The following is a 17,744-nucleotide window of genomic DNA, read 5'->3' as shown; positions in this document are numbered from 1 at the left end:
CCTCTTTTTTCTTTTTTTTTTTTTCTCTCTTTCTCTCTGTGTGGCGCTGGGCAACAATGGGCGGGTTGAAGTTATTGTCATGGGTGCGTGTATGCCATTTGCTTTATTTGTTCGTGCTTGCTTGCTTGCTTCCCTGTGTGTGTGTGTGTGTTCGGTGGCTCCCGCTCTCTTTTTGGCTTCCCTGTCATCTGGTGGCGGTGCATTCACGTGTATTTGCGACGCTTGCCGCTAAAGTGATGGGTGCGGGTCTCTCCTGCCCCTCTCTCTTGCCCCCCCCCCCCCTTTTTTTTTCTTTTTCTTTTTTTAATGTGGCATTTCTTGTGAGGATTATTTTCCCTGTTTTTTTTTTTTGTTTTCCCTTTTTATTTGTCTGTGTGTGTGTGTGTATGTGGTTTTTTTTCTTTGCGTTTCTTTTCTCGTTATCATTACCGTCAGTGTTTGTCTGGCTATATATATATATATATATGTGTGTGTGTGTGTGCATGCATTTTCGTTATACGCCCCCTTTCTCCTTCAATTTTTTTTTTTTTTTTTTTGGCCGTGGCTTACTGTATTTCTGCGTGTGTGTGGTTTTTTTTTTCTTTTTTCTTCTTGTGGGCTGGAAGAGAGTTGAGTAAGCAGGAGATTGCTGCTAGGTTTTGTTTCATTTTGTGTTTTTGTGTAATTGTAAGTCTGAGGAGTATCCGTGTGCGTATTTGTGTGTTATGAGCGACGACAACAACAGCAACAGAAGTGCTCGCGGTGATGAGCAGCCTGGAGGGCAGGCGGACAACAGCAGGCGGCCCAAGTCTGGCGCAGTGAGCATGGACGCCATTACATCCCTCACTGTGCGTGAGCAGGTGGATGCATTGGCGCAGGCACTTCTGCGAGAGTTTATGCACCGCCGCGGTTACACAAAAACACTGCAGAAATTTGATTGTGAGTGCCCACGCGATGAACGGACGATTGCCTCACGACAATTGATGCGGCAGCTGCTGGAGATTCCCTCGCATGCATTTCCCTCACGATTGAGCGGGGAGGGCGGCACACACAATACGGCCGTGATCATCGCCTCAGGTGAAAGGGAGGCAAATAACGAAGAGAAGAAGAGCAAGAAGAAAAAAAAGAAGCCGGCACCAACGTACATGGAAGAGTTATGCTCCTACCGTCTACAGAAGCGGGAGGTGAAGCAACGGCGGCAACACGAAGAGGAGAAAAAGAAAGAAACAGGGGAAGGCACGGAGACAACGACTATAATAGACCCCAGTGATGCAGAGATGGAGGAGTGGCGGGCGGCGGCGGTAGAAAAGGAGCGCCGCATTGCGGAGGCACGCGAGCGTCATGAGCAACTGCTTCGCGAGCGACGTGAGCGAAAGCAGCGAAAAAGGGAGAAGCGAAAAAAGAAGCAGGAAAAGAAGGAAAAGAAACAAAAGGAAGGTGAGGGAAGTCGTCATCACACCCATGAGGAGGATGAGGGTGACGGTGGCGATGCGACGGTAAATTTTCATAATTCCGTGCCACACCGTTATGGGAAGCGCCGCTCACACCTGGATGATGTCAGCGACAGCGACGACGAAGTACTGCTGCGTCCCATGAGTGGAAAGGCTGTCGCAGTCCCGCACAAGAGCCATAGAAACGGTAGTGGGGACAGTGTTGATGAAGGCGTTGAAGGTGCTGGCGCACGCGGCGGTCTTGCGGAGCCGGAGTTTCTCCTTGGCCGGATGGAGAAGCGGAGGGAGCAGCGTCCAACAGGGCATACGGTTGGCTCCCACTGGATACCGTGCGGCGGCAACGTGACGGAATTGCTGGGGCCGGGCCGCGCTGCACTATTTGGCCCCGATACTCCCATGCCGTCACCGTCCGTGACGGATTCCCTCAGCCCTAGTGTGAACTCCGAGAGACCGCCCGCTTTCCTCCTGGGCGAAGGGATGTCGTTCATGTCGGAGCGGATGCAGGCGGCAAAGCGACTGAGCGCATTGGAGGACTGCCGTCTGCCGCTGTCATCGCCGCCACCGCCAGCACCGTCCACGTCGCCGTTGAGGAAACCCGCATCCACAATTTGGGGGAGCCGCACTATGCGGGGGGGTGCCGGTTTCACCTCGTCTCCGGCGTCGAATGTGTGGTCGAGGTCCTCGTCGCGTGAGGGCAGCCCCGGGTCGGCCATGCCTATTTTCCACTACACCACGGCAGGGCAGCACATGATGAGCCTCAGTTCCAGTGGCCGCGCGCACAGCCCTCCGCTTTCGTTGGATGGCTCGGTGTCCGTCACGTTGCCACCGCCACCGCCAACGAGTAGCATTTTGAAGACATCGTCGTTGTATTCGTCGGGGAATCGCGGGTTTGATGGGAAGGCCCAACCCGCAAGCAGCGCCATGCGGAAAGACGACACGAACACCACCGATAAGAATGGTGACGGAGCAAGTGGGGAGAAAAAAGACAGTGAACGCGATCAATCGTCAGGACGTAAGAACCGCAAGGTAACCATCCTAGTGGATTGAGCAGGTGAGAGACGCCATCACTTCTCCCCTGCCTTCACTTTGTCCCTCTTTTTTTTTTTTTTTTTTTTTTTCGCCTTCTCCTTCCAGCAGTTGTCCACCTCATCTTCTCCGTGCAGTGACATCACGACCACTGCTTCAGCGAGCAGCAACTACATTAAGGCAGATGTCGGGAAACAATGCATGAACTACACGTACGCACTTGTATATGTATGTATATATGTATACAAAGGTGAATAAGTGACTCCATTCAGCGGGGGAGGGGAGGGGAAAGGAGGTAAAGAAATTAATACGACTGACGAGATGAAAAGAACAAACAAAACAAACAAACAATGAAAAGGAATAAAGAAAAATGGCATTCTCCTGCGTCACATCTATACTTACGTGCATGAGGGCGATGAAGGGAGAGGAGTGGTCAACAACAATGAAGTGTGTGTCTCTGTAGGAAGTGCCGGAGATGTGTGTGGAGGGGGAAGAAGGTGGGCTTTTTTTCTTTCTTTTGTCTTCTTTACTTTTTGTGTCAACATGCAGTCATTTGTTGCCGGTTTGTTCTTTCCTTTCTCCTTCTTTATGCTGATCTTACTCCGCCAAATACAGGGTGCATATATATGTATATACATATGCAGACATCTTGTAATTATTAGTTTTACTCCTCTTTTTTTTTCAGCTGTAAGATTGTGCGAAGGGATGTGCGACCCCCAATGGAGCCAAGTGGGTGTTGGTGTGGCTTGTTTAGCCGCCCTGCTTCCTTTTATTATTGACTTTTATTTCCCATCGATACCACGCCGGGGAGGCAGCGAGTGCCGTTGCTTTTACTTCGTTGCCCCCTGCTGCCGTCCTCCCTCACCACGTGGGAGGGGGAGGCTGGCGGTTGCGGGTTTTTTTTTCAAAGACTGCCACCCCGTGACTTTGCAACGAGAGCTCCCGGCTGCTGGTGGCGTATGCCTTTTGCATGCGTGCGTTTTAGTGGTGGTGTATGCATGCGCGGTGAATCCCCTCTGAGGTGTGTGTTTTGTATGGGATGTTGTCTCTTCTTTTTTCTTTTTTTTCCCCCTTCCCCTTCTGTAAGAATAGGGGGAGTGGGCGGAGGAGGCCGCAGCCACGTGACTGTTCTTTTACATTTTTACGTATATGTGCAATGATTTGACCCGAAAAAGTTTTTTTTTATATGCGCATGTGGATAGTAGAATACATGTGTGTGTATATGTATGCACGACTGCCTTTTCTTTTATACTGTGCGGCGTGACTCTTCTTTATTCTCTGCTCCTTCTTTCTTTTTTTTTTTTTTTTTTCTTGTGTATGTAACGACGATATATATATATATATATTTCTTTTTTTTCTTTAGGCTTTTTTTTTTTCTTCCCTTCTTTTCTGTTATTTATTTATTTATTTTTTCTTTTTTCTTTTTGTGTGTGTGTGTGCGTGTAGCACCAACGTGTTGCTGCTGCTGTTTTGTACACGCCGTCAGACGCACGCACACACGCAGGGAGAAGTAAGGAGACGGCGGCAGGGACGACAAGAGAGAAGGAGGAGGCATAAAAAAGTGGGCCTGCCCGGAGTGCAGGGTGGGGCTGGTGGGTGGTGGCGGTGGTGGGGTAGGGCGCATCAAAGGAGTGCACCGACAAAAGAGAGAGAGGGAGACAGGGGGAGGGGGAGGGGGGGGCGGGGGGAAAGAAAAAAGAAAGGAACATAAAAACAACAAGCACGAAGAGAGGGAGGAAATAAAAAGGCTTTCAGGGGACTGAAAGACACAAGAAGAGAAATATATATATATATATATATCCATACCCCACCCCAGGCCAAGTGTATAGTATTGCACGTGTACATATTAATATTAATATATATATATATATAGAACCCAAAAGGAAAAGAAATAAAGACACACGCATATACACACAAAGAAAAAAGTATAAAACATCAACATCAAAATCATCATCAACAACAACAAAAAGGAAGTAATAACGGCAAAAGTAGTCAATTGCATTGTTTTTGAGCGATTTACATCTTAGTGTCTGTCTTTTTGCGAGTGAGGTTGGGTCTATTTTTATGGGTTGTACGAATACAAAGGAGTCCTCGGAAAGAGGAGGTGGCAATGCTTCAGAGCTCGGTAAAGGAGGCCGCGTTGGTCTTACCGGTGTACTGGCGGCGAATGGCCTCCATGGTGGCGGGAGCGCAAATGATCAGGTGCACTGGCCTACATGTCATTTCTGTGGTAAGCGTATCCCTGAGAAAGAGTACAATGCGCATACTGTCATGTGCGATGAGCGTGAGGTGACTTGCTGGAACTCGTGGTGCCGGCAGATTGTGAAGCAGGGGATGCTGCATAATCACCTTGAGGAGTGTGCCAAGAAGCAGCGGGCACTGTGCTACAAGTGTGGTGCCGATCTGCTTGCCACCGAGCTTCAGGCACACCGGGACGGATGCCAACCTCAAAAGTGCACATCTTGTGGAGAACTGTGCATCACACGCATCATGAAGTGGTGCCCGGACAATTTTATCACACGTGTCCCTATTATGCATGGTCCCTTTGCAACGGAGGTGTTGTTGGCACGGTATGTCAAGGGGGGAGCCCAAAACAAAAGTGGGGGGGCTGCCCCAGTCGCACTTGTTAGCTACAATGTGGCCCGCATGCAACTTCTATGGCGTTGGACGAAGGCAAAGTCGTATCTTGAAGAGGCCATTTTCCGTCTGACCTCCAAGGAGATGAACCTCAAGAAGGAGGGTTTTGCCATATTTAAGGCACTCGATAAGGTGAGCGATTCTCACGTGTTAGAACCACGGCGTTCACGTTCCATTCTTCAAACGCCAGTTGTGGCACCTGCCATCTCTTCCCACTACTTCCCAACCCGCATGGCGGAGCCTATTACAATTGAAGTCGTTCAACGACTTATCAACGACCTCACGGATCATGTATTGCTTCCATACCCCGCTGCCTGGCGTGTCTTCACGGATGCCATGAGTCACCTGAACACGATGCCGAATGTTGTGCGCCTTAGTCCCCCTGTTGGGGCACGTGTATCAAATGGAAGGATCAATCAAGGCTCAAAGGTTGTTGTTGTTGGAGATCTTCATGGGCAGCTGGCGGACCTCCTGCATATACTTAAGGAGTGTGGGATGCCGAATGAGGGTACATATTACATTTTTAATGGAGACTTTGTGGACCGTGGTGCCAATGGTGTAGAGGTGTTGTTGATTCTCTTTTCGCTGATGCTGGCATGTCCAAAATACGTCACACTGAACCGTGGTAATCACGAGTGTGACTATATGAATGATGAATATGGGTTTGATGTAGAAGTAAGCACTAAATATGATCGGAACGTTTTTCGTCTTGTGCAACGTTGTTTCTGCGCCCTCCCACTGGCCACCATCATTGGCAAAAAAGTGTTTGTCGTGCATGGAGGGCTGCCACGCCGGAAGGGGGTAAATATTGAAGACATCTCTCGGATTCAGCGTTTTCGGCAGATTCCGATGCCAGATTACTCACAACCAGAGGAGGATGAAATATTTCAGGATTTGTTATGGTCCGATCCGGTGGAGGATTTGCAAGGGTGGCGTGAAAGTCCACGGGGGGCGGGCGTTGTATTTGGCGCAGATGTCACGCAGGAGTTTTTGCAAAACAATGGACTTGAACTTGTTATACGCTCACATGAGGAGTGCCTACGGGGGTATGAAGAACACCATGATGGAAAACTGTTGACTGTTTTTTCTGCAAGTAACTACGATGGGCCCGAGACAAATTTTGGAAGTTTTGCTGTATTTGTTGGGGATAATCCAGAACCCTCCTTTCATACATATCAGGTGGCGGAAGATGATGTGGAGGTGCAGACGCTTGTGGACCTTGGCGAGACATTTACGCCGACATTAGGGAGGGTCTCATCCTTCGCTACACTCTCGCAGTCCAAACTTCTCCTGCGACGGCGGGCGAGGGATGACGTACTTCGTGTCCTGCGTGAGCGCATTTACCAACGACGACATCGACTTCTGGCCTACTTTGCAAAACTTGACCGCACACGCAAGGGATCTGTGTGGAAGATTGAGTGGGTGGAGGCGATGCGAAATGTACTAAATTTAGACCTTCCGTGGTTCTTCCTGCGAGGGTACCTCGTTGCTGACGACGAGAATACGCGCGTCTGGTACTCACACTTCCTGGTGAAATTCCACAACTTTTTTCAACCACTTTGGCTTAATGATTGGATCCAAAGTGCATGTTATCATTTGACGCAGCAGCAACGGGCAAATCATCGTTCCCAATATGTTGCTAAGGCGTTTAACAAGGAACAAGTCAGCTATAATGAGTTTTGCTCTGTCATTCGTGCTATTGACTATACAATGAGTGAGGCACAACTCTTTCAACTATTTGTTTACTTAGATGAGGGCGGCACAGGCCACATTGATGGACCAAAGTTTGTGAACATGCTCTCTGAGATGGCGGCGTACCCGTTGTCCGACACCCTGCGGTGGGACCTCGGGGCCATGGAGCAGCTGCAGAGCGTTGTCATTCAAGGCCGCAGTCAGCTACCGTATCTTTTCAAGGTGACTTCCAAGGACCGAGCACTGCCGAAGGAGAAGTTTATGTTGGGTCTTGCACAGCTCGGCCGCGGGATGCGGAAGCAGTTGACGCAGCAACAAAAGGAGAAGATCTACGAGTTTTTGGCAGAGCGGGCACCGCCGTCTGGTGTCATGTTTGAACACTTTTTGTTCATGACGGCAGTGTTTGATGTGCAGGCAATGCCACGTTCTCCCGCCGTTGTTCTCGCAGACGTCAATTTATTTGGAAACTACCTCAAGAACTCAAGCTTCTCCTCGATGTGCAAATGATACAGACGTATACGTATATATATATATATATATGTATGTATGCAGAGAGAGGAGGCGGAGGCGGAGGCGGAGGCGGAGGCACCGAGATGCAAAATACTTGGGAGCCGCACATAAAATATGTGTGTGTGTGTGTGTGGGAGAGAAGAGGAAGCACCCCCCCCCAAAAAAAAAACAACAAACAAACAAACAAACAAACGACAACAAAAACAAAAAAAAAAAAACAAAAAAGAAGGGGAGGAGGATTTATGAATGGCTATCGTGTAGTCATAGTCGTAGTAACACTAATAAGGCTGGAGGAGTCGGAAGAAAAACAAGCGGCGGTCGAACCGATTTATTGAAAAGAAAAAAAAGAAAACAAAACAAAACAAAAAAAATAAAAGAAACGGGGTAATAAAAAAAAAGTGCAAAAGAAATGAAACAATTGCAAAGGAATCAAAAAAAAAAAAAAAAAACCAACAACAAAAAACAAGCCATTAATAAAAGCAAAAAAGGAAAAAAAAAAAAAGAAAGCGAGGCGATGAAAAGGAAGAAGAAGAAGAAGAAGAAGAAGAAGGGTGCAGCAAAAATAAAAAAAAAAGGGTGAGTGAGTGGAGGGGGGGGGGGGAAACAACAACAACAAAAAAGTAGAAATATTTAACCATTACGTGAAAATAAGAGAAAAGAGAGCGTAAGTGAGAATTTACAACAAATCTCCTTTTTTTTCCTTCTTCTTCTTCTTCTTCTTCTTCTTCTTGTTTGCCTCTTGTATGGTTTCCTGACTGTAATTGTACATATATATATATATATATATATGAAAGGGGGATTTGTATGTATGCATGTACATATACGCAAAGAAGCGTATCGTTATTTTCCTATAAGATGTCTGTATATAAATATGTGTATGTATACTTGTGTATGTGTGTGTAAAAATAAATAAATAAATAAAAATATATATATATATATTTACAGACACTTTGGCGCATACCTTTCTTTTATTTTCCATTTTTTTTTTTTCTTCTTTTTTTTTTTTACTCTCACCACCTTTCACTCTTATTTACACGTTGTGGTATACAGGTACAATAAAAGATAGAAGCTAAACTTTGTCATATTTTCCCTTTTTTTTTTTTTTTTTTTTTTGGTGGCGCTGTTCGTTTAAACAGTGTCTTTCTTTTTTTTTTTTTTCTTCTTTTTTTTTTCTTTTTTTTGTATTTTTGTATGTTCTTGTGCTTGATAGGGGGGAAATGAGGGGGCATGGATCTCCGTTTGCCTCCCTCTCTCTCTGTGTGCGTGTGTGTGTGCCTGTTGTCTGTCGTTTCTATTATTCCGTTTGCGCTGTTTGTTTGGCCTTTTTTTTTTTTTTTGTGTGTGTGTGTTTGTTTTTGTTGCTACGTTTCTTCTAGCGGAGATGGGCGGAGGGGCTTAACGGCACTTTCTTCACTTTTTCTTTGCCCAGCGAATAAGCCGCCATTGAGCCACCACGTGGGCGGCGTTCTCACCATTAGCGGGCGGCGAACTCGTTGCAAGGCGGTTCCAAGATAAAGGAATGAATTGCACCTCGTTGCGACACTCTGTGGCTGCCATCACCGTGCCGAGGAACCCTGAGTCCATTCGAGCCTCTCTGAAGAGGAAGAAGCACACCGCTGTTTGGAGTAAGTGGGCGGCACTTGAAGGAAGGCAGTTGGCGCTGCACTGGCCCATATGAGTGTGCCCGGGCTCAGTTGGAGGGTAAAAAATATTGGCGTGCAGCTCAGATGCCCACGTGCAGTTCCGTGCGGAGCGCATCCGATTGGCGCCGATGCAAAATTTGCTCGTAGCCAACAATTGGACGACGACTTGGCGACCATCAGCACTCCGCAAGGCCCTTCCACGAGTCTTCACCAATTCTGCCACGGGAATTTGGAATGTGTCCCATACTCCAGGGACAATCGAAAGATCATGCAGATTCATGACGTGCCAGGGGGATTAGAGCTGTCACTCGGCACACGGGGAACCAAGTGGGGGAATCCGTGAACTTCTTTCCGCGCGAATCGCAGTCGCACCATTTGGCGGCGTATTGAAATGCATGATGGATGCAACGCCTGGCCACGGCTCCTGGATGCCTCTTGGGTCACCTTTGCGACGCCGGCTGCGCCAGGTCCCGGCATGCAGACAGCCGTGAGGGGAACGGTGCGCCCTGGGCGTGCGCCATTCGCGGGGAGGAGATGTTCATGGAATCTCGCCGGTTGTCAGGGCGACTGCGTACACTCAGTCAAATGGATCCTCCGGACAGCGAATAACGATGCTGGAGTGCGGGTCGAGGACATTCAGGGTGCTATCGAAATGCCCATAAATGGGACCGCCCATTCCCCCAGGCATTTCAGAGAGCAAAGAAAGAGCATGCCGCACCCCCGCCCAATGAAGCACGATGCCGCAAACGTGGTCGGGCTGGACAATGCAACACGACGTGCCGAGTGAAGCTGCAAAAGGAGGCCTATAAACACACACAAAAGGACTTTCGCCTCCGGAAGCAATGACTTCTGGGACGGCACAGGTGGGGCATCATCATCATCAGTGTCCGGGTGTGACCGCGCGGCATGGGTTCTGACCAAAAAGACGAAAACACCTCTTTTTTTTTTTGCGGGTTTTTTCATGTAGGAGAGGTCCAATGAAGGACAGCGGCAACGTCCTACATTTCATGATGGGGGAAAAGGCAGTCCCCACCTCCAAATGGATGTCGTTTTGAGGATTGGTGACGATGGTGGGAACCAATTTCTTTGTCTCTTTCTCTTTATTTTTCCGTTTTTATTTTATTTTTATCTGTGCGCTGATTGTAAGGATTCGAATCCGGCTTTTGTTTCTACGCATAGTTATATATATATATATATTTATATATAAATAAAAATATACGCCAGACATTCAGAGGCATCTAAGCAAATAAGGAAATGTTATCTCGTCGCTCTCTTACGGCGGCTTTTGCTGCCATGACTAAACAGCCACTTATGCAGCAGCGACGTCACGATCACGACCGCTGGTACGGCCATGCGTTGGAACTCGACAGCCACAACTACAAGTTTACTGGAGAGCCTCCGAGTTGGATGCGGCAGCGGGAACGCACAGAGGAGGAAACGGCGTTTGCCAAGTCTGTCTTGCCACATGTGGACTTTGCGAGCAGTTACGAGTGCCTTTTGTTTGACGCGGACCGTTTGAATGGTCACCTGAACCGCAAGGAATTTGGCAACGAGGTGACCTTCCGACTGGAGAAGCAATCGAACACCGTTGCTCGTGCCCAGCAGATGCTGAAGGAGAAGAAGAGCAGTTCTGATGAGCGGCTGGAGAACACAATGATTGCCCGCATCTTTGACGAGGAGCACGTGCAGGCGGAGATGAAGTATGTTAAGTGCATCCGTGCCAACGAGCTGGCGGAGGACAACCGTCTCGATATCCTCCCTGGTGGTTCCCCCAACTCCCTACGTGAAAAGACGCGTTGGAATGTCAACACCGAACTGCACCCCGCCGACCGCGCGGAGATTGGCGCCCGCCTTACGGCCTGGCTGCCAGAGAAGTATCACATTGTGTACTTTGACGACTTCCAGACCGTGGCCGCGAATGACCCGTCGGCGCGGCGCGAGATGCTCAACATTGTGCAAAATGTTGAGCGGGAGTATGCTGACGAGGCCAAGTCCTCCGGCTACGAGAAGGACCTGAAGGAGGTGGTAAATGAACTTCTGGACGACGTGGACCCGTCGCGACACATCACATCCGAGGCGATCAAGGCGTGCACGGATCTCAACCAGCTGGAGGAGTGGTCACGTGTGGTGCACGAGTACAATGGCGATGATCGCATTCTTGACATCTACGCCCGCGCAGCCGAACTCACGAAGAACGCAGACCATCAGGCTCTTGTGAAGAACATGAAGGAATGGCGGAAACTGGCAAACAAAATTTAGGAGGCTGAGAAGGGGCCCTGGCGGTGATGGAGACGCCACCGAGTCCTGATAAGTAATCAAAGCCATGTCATCGGTGATAATTGTGGTGGTGGTAGTAGTAGTGTTGGTGGCTGCGGCGGGTGTAGCATGAAAGGAAAATGACGCCACAGGGCAAGTAGGAAAGAATGAGTTTTGGCGATGAATTTATATTCTGTATATACATATATACATGCATACATGTGCATTTACGTTTGTTTGTGTCTGTGGATATATACATCATGTGACGATAGCTGCTGCTCTTTGCCGTCTCTTTCCAATGGGTTGCGTGACACATCTACCGCTGCTGCAATCAATACCACCACCACCACCACCATCACCGCCGCTGTCGCCGTCTGGGATTCCCTTGCCACCGGTGGAAAAATAGTCAAAAACAAGCTAAACAAGGAGTAGATAAAGAAGGAGAAAAATGATGGGGTAAGGATAGAATATGTTTTGTGAAGAAGTGTAGTAGTGGACATCGTAATCGGCATCAATGAAACGGGCGGGATATTGAGATTTTTGTGTGTGTGGGGTGTGGGGGAAAAGCAGATTTCTGAAAGGCAAACAAACAAAAAACAAACACAAACCAAAATTAAATTGCAGAAGGCATTTAGCATCATTGTGATATTTCAGGAAAACCAAGCGACATACGCAGGAAGAAACGAGGGAGAGAAAAAACGCAAAAAAAAAAAGACTTGTCCATTGCGAAAAATGAAGGAAAGAAAAAACATCAGAAAGCTGCATTTGGCGCCTCTTAAAAGTGGAAAAGAGGATTCTGTGGAAGAGTGGTGCCTTTTTTTTTTTTTTTTTTGTTTGATGCATTTTTGACCGCGTTGTTGGTGGTGAACCTAATGGTGAATGGAGGCATCACGCATGAATGCGTAGGGGGGCATTTTGCGTTGGTGTTGTTGGGATTTTTTTTTTTTTTTTGTATGAAGAGTGACGCCACATTTTTCCCTTGCCATTTCTCTATTTACCACTTGGTCTGTTTGGTGTGAACTTTTTCCTTCCTCTTCTTTATTTCTTTTTTTTTCTAGTAAGCTGCGTGAAGGGATGTGCGACCCAATGGAGCCAAGTGGGTGTTGGTGTGGCTTGTTTAGCCGCCCTGCTTCCTTTTATTATTGACTTTTATTTCCCATCGATACCACGCCGGGGAGGCAGCGAGTGCCGTTCCTTTTACTTCGTTGCCCCCTGCTGCCGTCCTCCCTCACCACGTGGGAGGGGGAGGCTGGCGGTTGCGGGTTTTTTTTTCAAAGACTGCCACCCCGTGACTTTGCAACGAGAGATCCCGGCTGCTGGTGGCGTATGCCTTTTGCATGCGTGCGTTTTAGTGGTGGTGTATGCATGCGCGGTGAATCCCCTCTGAGGTGTGTGTTTTGTATGGGATGTTGTCTCTTCTTTTTTCTTTTTTTTCCCCTTCCCCTTCTGTAAGAATAGGGGGAGTGGGCGGAGGAGGCCGCAGCCACGTGACTGTTATTGTTGTGGTTGCTGCTTTCTTGGTGTTATTTTGGCTGCTTTTTTGTTGTCATCTCTGTGCCTTCTTCCTTTTGTCCTTTTTTTTTTTTGTTTCCTTTTTTTCCCTTGACGCTTTTCCTTTGCCGCCTCTGCCTATTTCTCTTTGTTTTTTGGTGGAACTGTGTGCGTGTGCGTGTATTTCTGAGACTTTTAGGGCTCTAAGCATGTCAGACGTGTTTTATCTTAACATTCCACGAGGTCGTGTGCCGCGCGGAGCCTCTGGTGCTGCTTCGGCGGCCCCTACTGTGTCGCTGCACGACCCTCTGTCGCGAGCGGTTTCTCCTGCATCCTCCAACGCCCGTTGGGGGGTTGTGCCGATGGTTGTAGGGGTGTTGTCTGTCGGGTGTGCCTTGTCTCTTGCAGTGCGGTTATGGCAATACCGACAACAGTGTCTGTCCTCGATTATTTCGGGTGGTGGGCGCGTGCTGCGAGGGGAAGGGGGAAAACCGCAGTTGCGGCGAAGGCCGCGTCGTTGTTCTAGTCTTTTGAACAATGCAAGAAGGGATGACACCCCGCTGCCACAGAAGGAGCCTGTGAGGCTAACCACGGATGAAAGAATCCCATCACCCACTGCACACTTGCCAGAGGCAAATGATGGTTGCTGTGATGATGACAATAGAAGGAATGGTCTGGAGTGGCATTCTCTTGATCATCAAGGGGAGGCGGGGGATGAGGACTTCGACACACGGACGTCGTCTTTGAATTCCCCACTGGTGTTTGTCACGACGACCGGCGAGCGATACAAGCGGGTTTCACAGCTTGGGCGTGGTGGATGTGGTCTTGTCTACAAATGTTTTAATCTGAACACGGGGCAGGTGGTTGCGGTGAAGGAGGTGCGGCTGGAAGAGAGTACCGACGGCGATAGGGCGGAAGAAATGCGCTCTGAATTTGAGTTGCTCTCCCGCGTCAGTCACCCAAATATTATTCGTGTCATTGGCTGTCATGTTGGAAAGAAACACGCCCGACTGTTCTTGGAGTGGGCTGCGGGGGGCTCACTGTGTGATGTCATGAAAGCCATTGACCGATCATTTGCGTCGGGTCTGCATGAGGACCTTGTCCAGTCGTACGTGCGTCAGATTTTGGAGGCTCTTCAGTGCCTGCATGAACATGGCATTATTCACCGCGATCTCAAACCACAGAATTTGCTTATTGATCACGCAGGCAGGCTGCGCGTGACGGATTTTGGTCTCAGCCGCCTGGTTGCTGAGGGGGCGTCTGCTGTAGAGACGGTTGTCGCAGGCACGCCACGATATTTGGCCCCGGAAGCCATCAGTGCTGGACGCTTTTCCTGCGGTAGCGACCTGTGGGCAGTGGGCGCGACCATGTCGGAGCTTTTTACCGGGCGGCCACCGTGGTCACACTTAGGGGTCCAACAGCTGCCGTCGCTGCTGTACCACATCGCCAACAACCCGGAGGATCATCCAGTTATTCCCACACACATCAGTAAGGAGGCAAGGGAATTCATGGCGCAGTGCTTTCGACCAGAGCCAGGGGACCGCGGCACGGCGGCTATCCTCCTGCAGCATCCTTTTCTGACACGGGAGAGAAGAGAATGAAAGGCGGACGAGCAAAGAACAAAAGCAAAAATAAATTGAGGAAAAAAAGCAAAAAGAGCCCAACTGGAGACCGCTCCCTTGGCAATGCCAGCCATCTCCTCTTGGCACCAGGGTCAATTGCCCCGTATTGTCGGGAGAAGACAACACCCAGCCATGTTTCCCTCACGGGGTCGTGGTTGTTGGCGCGGGGGCTGACGGCATCGACCGGCGCCCGGAGCAGCCGCGCCGTGACGGGGCACAGTCGTAAAACTATGAGGTGTCTGGAGGCACGTCTTGCTGCAATGCAAGCCGTCGAATTTATTTAAGGAAACACGAGAGAAAAGACAAAAAAAAAACCAAAAAACTTTACGACACGGTATTTATTATTACTTTTTGCTTTTTTTTTTATTTACGAGTTTCCCTTTTCGGATCTTTACGCCGCAGGATCTCCCTAAAGGGGGAATGGGGGAAAGTTTTTTTCGTTTTTTTTTTTTTGTATGTGCGTATGGCCAAAAACTCTATTTGACTTGTCCTGAGCTGGCGATGAGACGTATACACATAGATCTATAAATATCCCTCTGTGGGTGCATCTGTATGTGAATATCTACGTGTTGTTTCCCCTATCCTTTTTTTTTTTGTTGTTGTTGTTTTGGTGGTGCGGCTTGGAGGATTGTTTTTTTTTTTTTTTCCGCTTTGCGTGCGAGGGCGGCTGTGGTACGCACGGCGTGAGTGGTATCGCCGTGAGAGGAGGAATTTACTGAAGGGTCGAGCCAAGGGCAAAACAAACGCTCACATGTCTTCTTCCAATGCGGATCTGCACGCGACCGTCACGAAGCGGTTTACTTTTTGGTTTGACCGCGAGTTTCGTTATAATCTCCCGGATGAGGGGCTTGTGGTGCAGACGGCGCGCGGCGAGATCCTCCTGTCCAAATTGAGCCCAGTGGAGGACACGAAGGGCAACAACGGTGAGGAGGGAGTGCTTTACGTGACAAATCTGCGATGCATGTGGCAAAGCAAAGCGAATCCGCACAAGAATCTCAGCGTCGGCTACTATGGCATCCAGGGCATCGAGGTGAGGGAGGCAAATTCGCGGCTACGTGGCACCACGGAGGTACTTTACATCACCTCGAGATTTGGTTCGAGTCGTTATGAGTTTGTCTTCACGCAGTTGATGCGGACGAATTGCCAACTTTTTATTGTCCCAACCGTCTGGCGGGCATACGAGTCGAGCCGTGCGTACCGTGAGTTGCGTATGCGCAGTTCGTTGGTGCGCGATGGGGACGTCATTCTTCTTCCTGGCGAGCAACTCTTCACGCGATTGGAGGGCGTGACGAATGTGAGTGAAGATAAGGGAATCATCGGGGTTTTCTTCACGACGAATGTGCGCATTGTCTGGTTTGCCCAACACGCACCTCATATTAATATTTCGGTTCCGATATTGCAGCTGACGGCGCTTCGTATGCGGCCGACCAAATATGGCGCGGCGATTTTGTTAGAGACATCGTCGTACGCTGGGAGCTGTCTGATTGGCTTTCGTGTGGATCCTTTGGACCGACTGCGGGGGTTGTTTCGTGAATGCGTGTCACTGTGGAAGGCATGGTCCGCGCGCCCCGTTCTTGGCATTGCCGTCACGCTGGAGGATGCCCCGCCTAGAGAGGAGGGGGACGCCAACATGAAACATATCAGCGATGATGGGGGTGATGGGCCATTCTCGCTGCTTTCGCCACAGCATCGCAAACTGGACGGTGAGAATGTCGTGACGCAGGTGGAAACGGATGCCTTCGCCGCTTATTACGCGGATGTGGGACAAAAGGGGACGGATCGCCGTCCCGAGTATGATGCCTCTATTGGCCTTGCCGTTGAGAGGCTCCGCACGGGCGTGACACTACGGGAATTATGGACGGTGGTGACATGAGTCATGAAGAACACTTTAGACTACATGTGTATTTATGTAAGGATTGGCAGAGACTGCAGTACGCTGTCGGTGTCCTTCTTTTTTTTTTTTTTTGTGCAGCTTTTCTTCACTTTACGAGCTTCCCTCTCCTGTCTGCGCATTCACAACAACAACGACAACAAGGTTGCACCTTTTTTTTTTCGTTTTCCCTTCATTTATTTATTTTTCCTTTTGGTGTTGATGATGCCAGGCGTTTTTTTTTTCCTCTCTCTCGCTCTGTCTTTATCTGTCTTTTTCTCTATGTGTGCGTGTGTGGCAGGAGGGGAGGAGGAGACGCGGGGGTGGGCGGGTGGAGTGTGTGTGCGTGTGTGTGGTTTGCCGTGGGGGGAAAAGGGGGGAAATGGAGGTTTACGTGAAGCATCGTGGCAAGTTTGTGATGCTTGCTCTGTGGAGCGGCTTTACAAGCATTGCGATGGTGTGGCTCGTTATCCGTCGATCCGGCTTTGGCACGACGTACAGCCGCTGCAGCTACCTCGTCATGTGGGGTGAATACAAACAACTGCTGGAGCCCGGCACCTTCCCGGCAAACGACTTCTTGCCGCCACATCTCCGACTGGATCGGCGGTCGTACCTCGACCTCCCCGACACGGAAATTGCGCTGCCACCCATCATTGATGTCAGTGTTGCCGAGCGTGAGCAGGTGCGAAATTTGGAGCACGCCCTGCCATCATCCCAGCGTTCTGATTTCCACATGCAGTTTGGCCCGTTGCGGTCACAGACGATTGTGATGACGGGAGGGGCAAATGAGCGATATGTAAGGCGTCGGCTTGGGATCTCACCAAAGGATCGGGAACGCTTGGAGTCCGAAAAGCACAAAGGAGAAGACAGATGACCGCAGAGGGTAGCGTGATTCCCGTGGCGGAATGGAGAAGAAGGGTTAAAGAATTGTTCACTATCGGCTGTGGTCTTGTTTTTTGTTGTTTCGTGTCGTATATATATATATATATCTTTAAATTTCTTTTTTTTTTTTTTTGGTTTTTGCGCTTGTTTCTTTGTAGGCTTGTCTCTTATAATATGAGAGACACCGTGACGAAAACATGCTTTCACTCCCTCTCCATGCATCCTCCTTTTTTTTCTTCTTTTCTTCTTCTTTTTTAAACATACTTTATTATTATTATTATTATTCTTTTTTTTCTGCGTGCCTCTATGTCTGTGCCTATATGTGTATGTGTGTGTTTGACAAATGTAGTGGTGGTACCTGTATAGCCTGTCATTTCCACTGCTGGTGCTGCCTGAAACACCCGAAAAAAGACGTACATCAGACTTGCATTACACAAATACAAACATACATACGCTCATTATATTTTGTAGACATAAATGTTTGCCTCTGTTGGTGTCTCGGAGGAACAGGTGTTTGGTGACCTGTACCTCGCCTGGCTCAAAGACACGGGGGAGAAGAACAGCAATGACTCACGCAAGCTCTTTCGTGAGGTGGTGGAGCGCGGCTTTGGGGAGCGTCAAATTATTTTGCGTAAAGAGCGCCTGGGCGCAAACGTTGCGGCGAGTCTCGCGGCGCTGCTGCATC

The 17,744-nt window shown here is 49.1% G+C and overlaps 7 protein-coding genes across 7 annotated transcripts, besides 35 other annotated features; all 7 read left to right on the top strand.

Moving 5' to 3' along the window:
* Positions 1-38: part of a sequence feature (A-rich) that runs on past the window's edge.
* Positions 1-3,171: part of a sequence feature (heterozygous, non-Esmeraldo-like haplotype) that runs on past the window's edge.
* Positions 283-417: a sequence feature (A-rich).
* Positions 435-485: a microsatellite.
* Positions 516-536: a sequence feature (AT_rich).
* Tc00.1047053510889.100 (hypothetical protein, conserved) lies at positions 705-2,477 on the top strand (the record flags this gene model as incomplete). Its single annotated transcript, XM_815781.1, has 1 exon — positions 705-2,477. The coding sequence occupies one exon, from the start codon at positions 705-707 to the stop codon at positions 2,475-2,477; it is 1,773 nt and encodes a 590-aa protein (XP_820874.1).
* Positions 2,526-2,548: a microsatellite.
* Positions 3,172-3,900: a sequence feature (areas merged during assembly that could not be assigned to a particular haplotype. This can correspond to areas where the two haplotypes were merged or to regions with more than two copies in the genome that were merged during assembly.).
* Positions 3,742-3,769: a microsatellite.
* Positions 3,802-3,882: a sequence feature (A-rich).
* Positions 3,901-5,052: a sequence feature (heterozygous, non-Esmeraldo-like haplotype).
* Positions 4,101-4,161: a repeat region.
* Positions 4,237-4,256: a microsatellite.
* Positions 4,300-4,328: a sequence feature (AT_rich).
* On the top strand, positions 4,521-7,292 carry Tc00.1047053510889.80 (serine/threonine protein phosphatase, putative; the record flags this gene model as incomplete). Its single annotated transcript, XM_815780.1, has 1 exon — positions 4,521-7,292. The coding sequence occupies one exon, from the start codon at positions 4,521-4,523 to the stop codon at positions 7,290-7,292; it is 2,772 nt and encodes a 923-aa protein (XP_820873.1).
* Positions 5,053-5,905: a sequence feature (areas merged during assembly that could not be assigned to a particular haplotype. This can correspond to areas where the two haplotypes were merged or to regions with more than two copies in the genome that were merged during assembly.).
* Positions 5,906-7,994: a sequence feature (heterozygous, non-Esmeraldo-like haplotype).
* Positions 7,301-7,333: a microsatellite.
* Positions 7,455-7,523: a sequence feature (T-rich).
* Positions 7,630-7,801: a sequence feature (T-rich).
* Positions 7,812-7,845: a microsatellite.
* Positions 7,982-8,025: a microsatellite.
* Positions 7,995-8,194: a sequence feature (haploid, non-Esmeraldo-like haplotype).
* Positions 8,060-8,084: a microsatellite.
* Positions 8,158-8,234: a microsatellite.
* Positions 8,195-8,455: a sequence feature (areas merged during assembly that could not be assigned to a particular haplotype. This can correspond to areas where the two haplotypes were merged or to regions with more than two copies in the genome that were merged during assembly.).
* Positions 8,258-8,301: a sequence feature (A-rich).
* Positions 8,387-8,408: a microsatellite.
* Positions 8,436-8,484: a microsatellite.
* Positions 8,456-17,744: a sequence feature (heterozygous, non-Esmeraldo-like haplotype).
* Positions 8,530-8,650: a microsatellite.
* Positions 10,119-10,156: a microsatellite.
* Positions 10,193-11,197, top strand: Tc00.1047053510889.50 (cytochrome C oxidase subunit IV, putative; the record flags this gene model as incomplete). Its single annotated transcript, XM_815779.1, has 1 exon — positions 10,193-11,197. The coding sequence occupies one exon, from the start codon at positions 10,193-10,195 to the stop codon at positions 11,195-11,197; it is 1,005 nt and encodes a 334-aa protein (XP_820872.1).
* Positions 11,270-11,316: a microsatellite.
* Positions 11,531-11,557: a microsatellite.
* Positions 12,601-14,286, top strand: Tc00.1047053510889.30 (kinase, putative; the record flags this gene model as incomplete). Its single annotated transcript, XM_815778.1, has 1 exon — positions 12,601-14,286. One exon carries the CDS (start codon positions 12,601-12,603, stop codon positions 14,284-14,286), a length of 1,686 nt encoding a protein of 561 aa, XP_820871.1.
* Positions 12,731-12,793: a sequence feature (A-rich).
* On the top strand, positions 15,059-16,180 carry Tc00.1047053510889.20 (hypothetical protein, conserved; the record flags this gene model as incomplete). The annotated part of the gene is made up of 1 exon (XM_815777.1): positions 15,059-16,180. The coding sequence occupies one exon, from the start codon at positions 15,059-15,061 to the stop codon at positions 16,178-16,180; it is 1,122 nt and encodes a 373-aa protein (XP_820870.1).
* Positions 16,560-17,051, top strand: Tc00.1047053510889.10 (hypothetical protein, conserved; the record flags this gene model as incomplete). The annotated part of the gene is made up of 1 exon (XM_815776.1): positions 16,560-17,051. The coding sequence occupies one exon, from the start codon at positions 16,560-16,562 to the stop codon at positions 17,049-17,051; it is 492 nt and encodes a 163-aa protein (XP_820869.1).
* Positions 17,150-17,192: a sequence feature (AT_rich).
* Positions 17,325-17,344: a microsatellite.
* Positions 17,537-17,744, top strand: Tc00.1047053510889.4 (hypothetical protein, conserved; the record flags this gene model as incomplete). Its single annotated transcript, XM_815800.1, has 1 exon — positions 17,537-17,744. A coding segment is annotated over one exon (208 nt), but the record flags the coding sequence as incomplete, so codon positions are not given.

The sequence above is a fragment of the Trypanosoma cruzi genome, genomic scaffold (genome assembly GCF_000209065.1).
Source record: "Trypanosoma cruzi strain CL Brener 1047053516941 genomic scaffold, whole genome shotgun sequence".
Classification (NCBI taxonomy): domain Eukaryota; phylum Euglenozoa; class Kinetoplastea; order Trypanosomatida; family Trypanosomatidae; genus Trypanosoma; species Trypanosoma cruzi.
The sequence above is the reverse complement of the archived record's forward strand: the minus strand, read 5'-3'. Positions and strand labels throughout refer to the sequence as shown.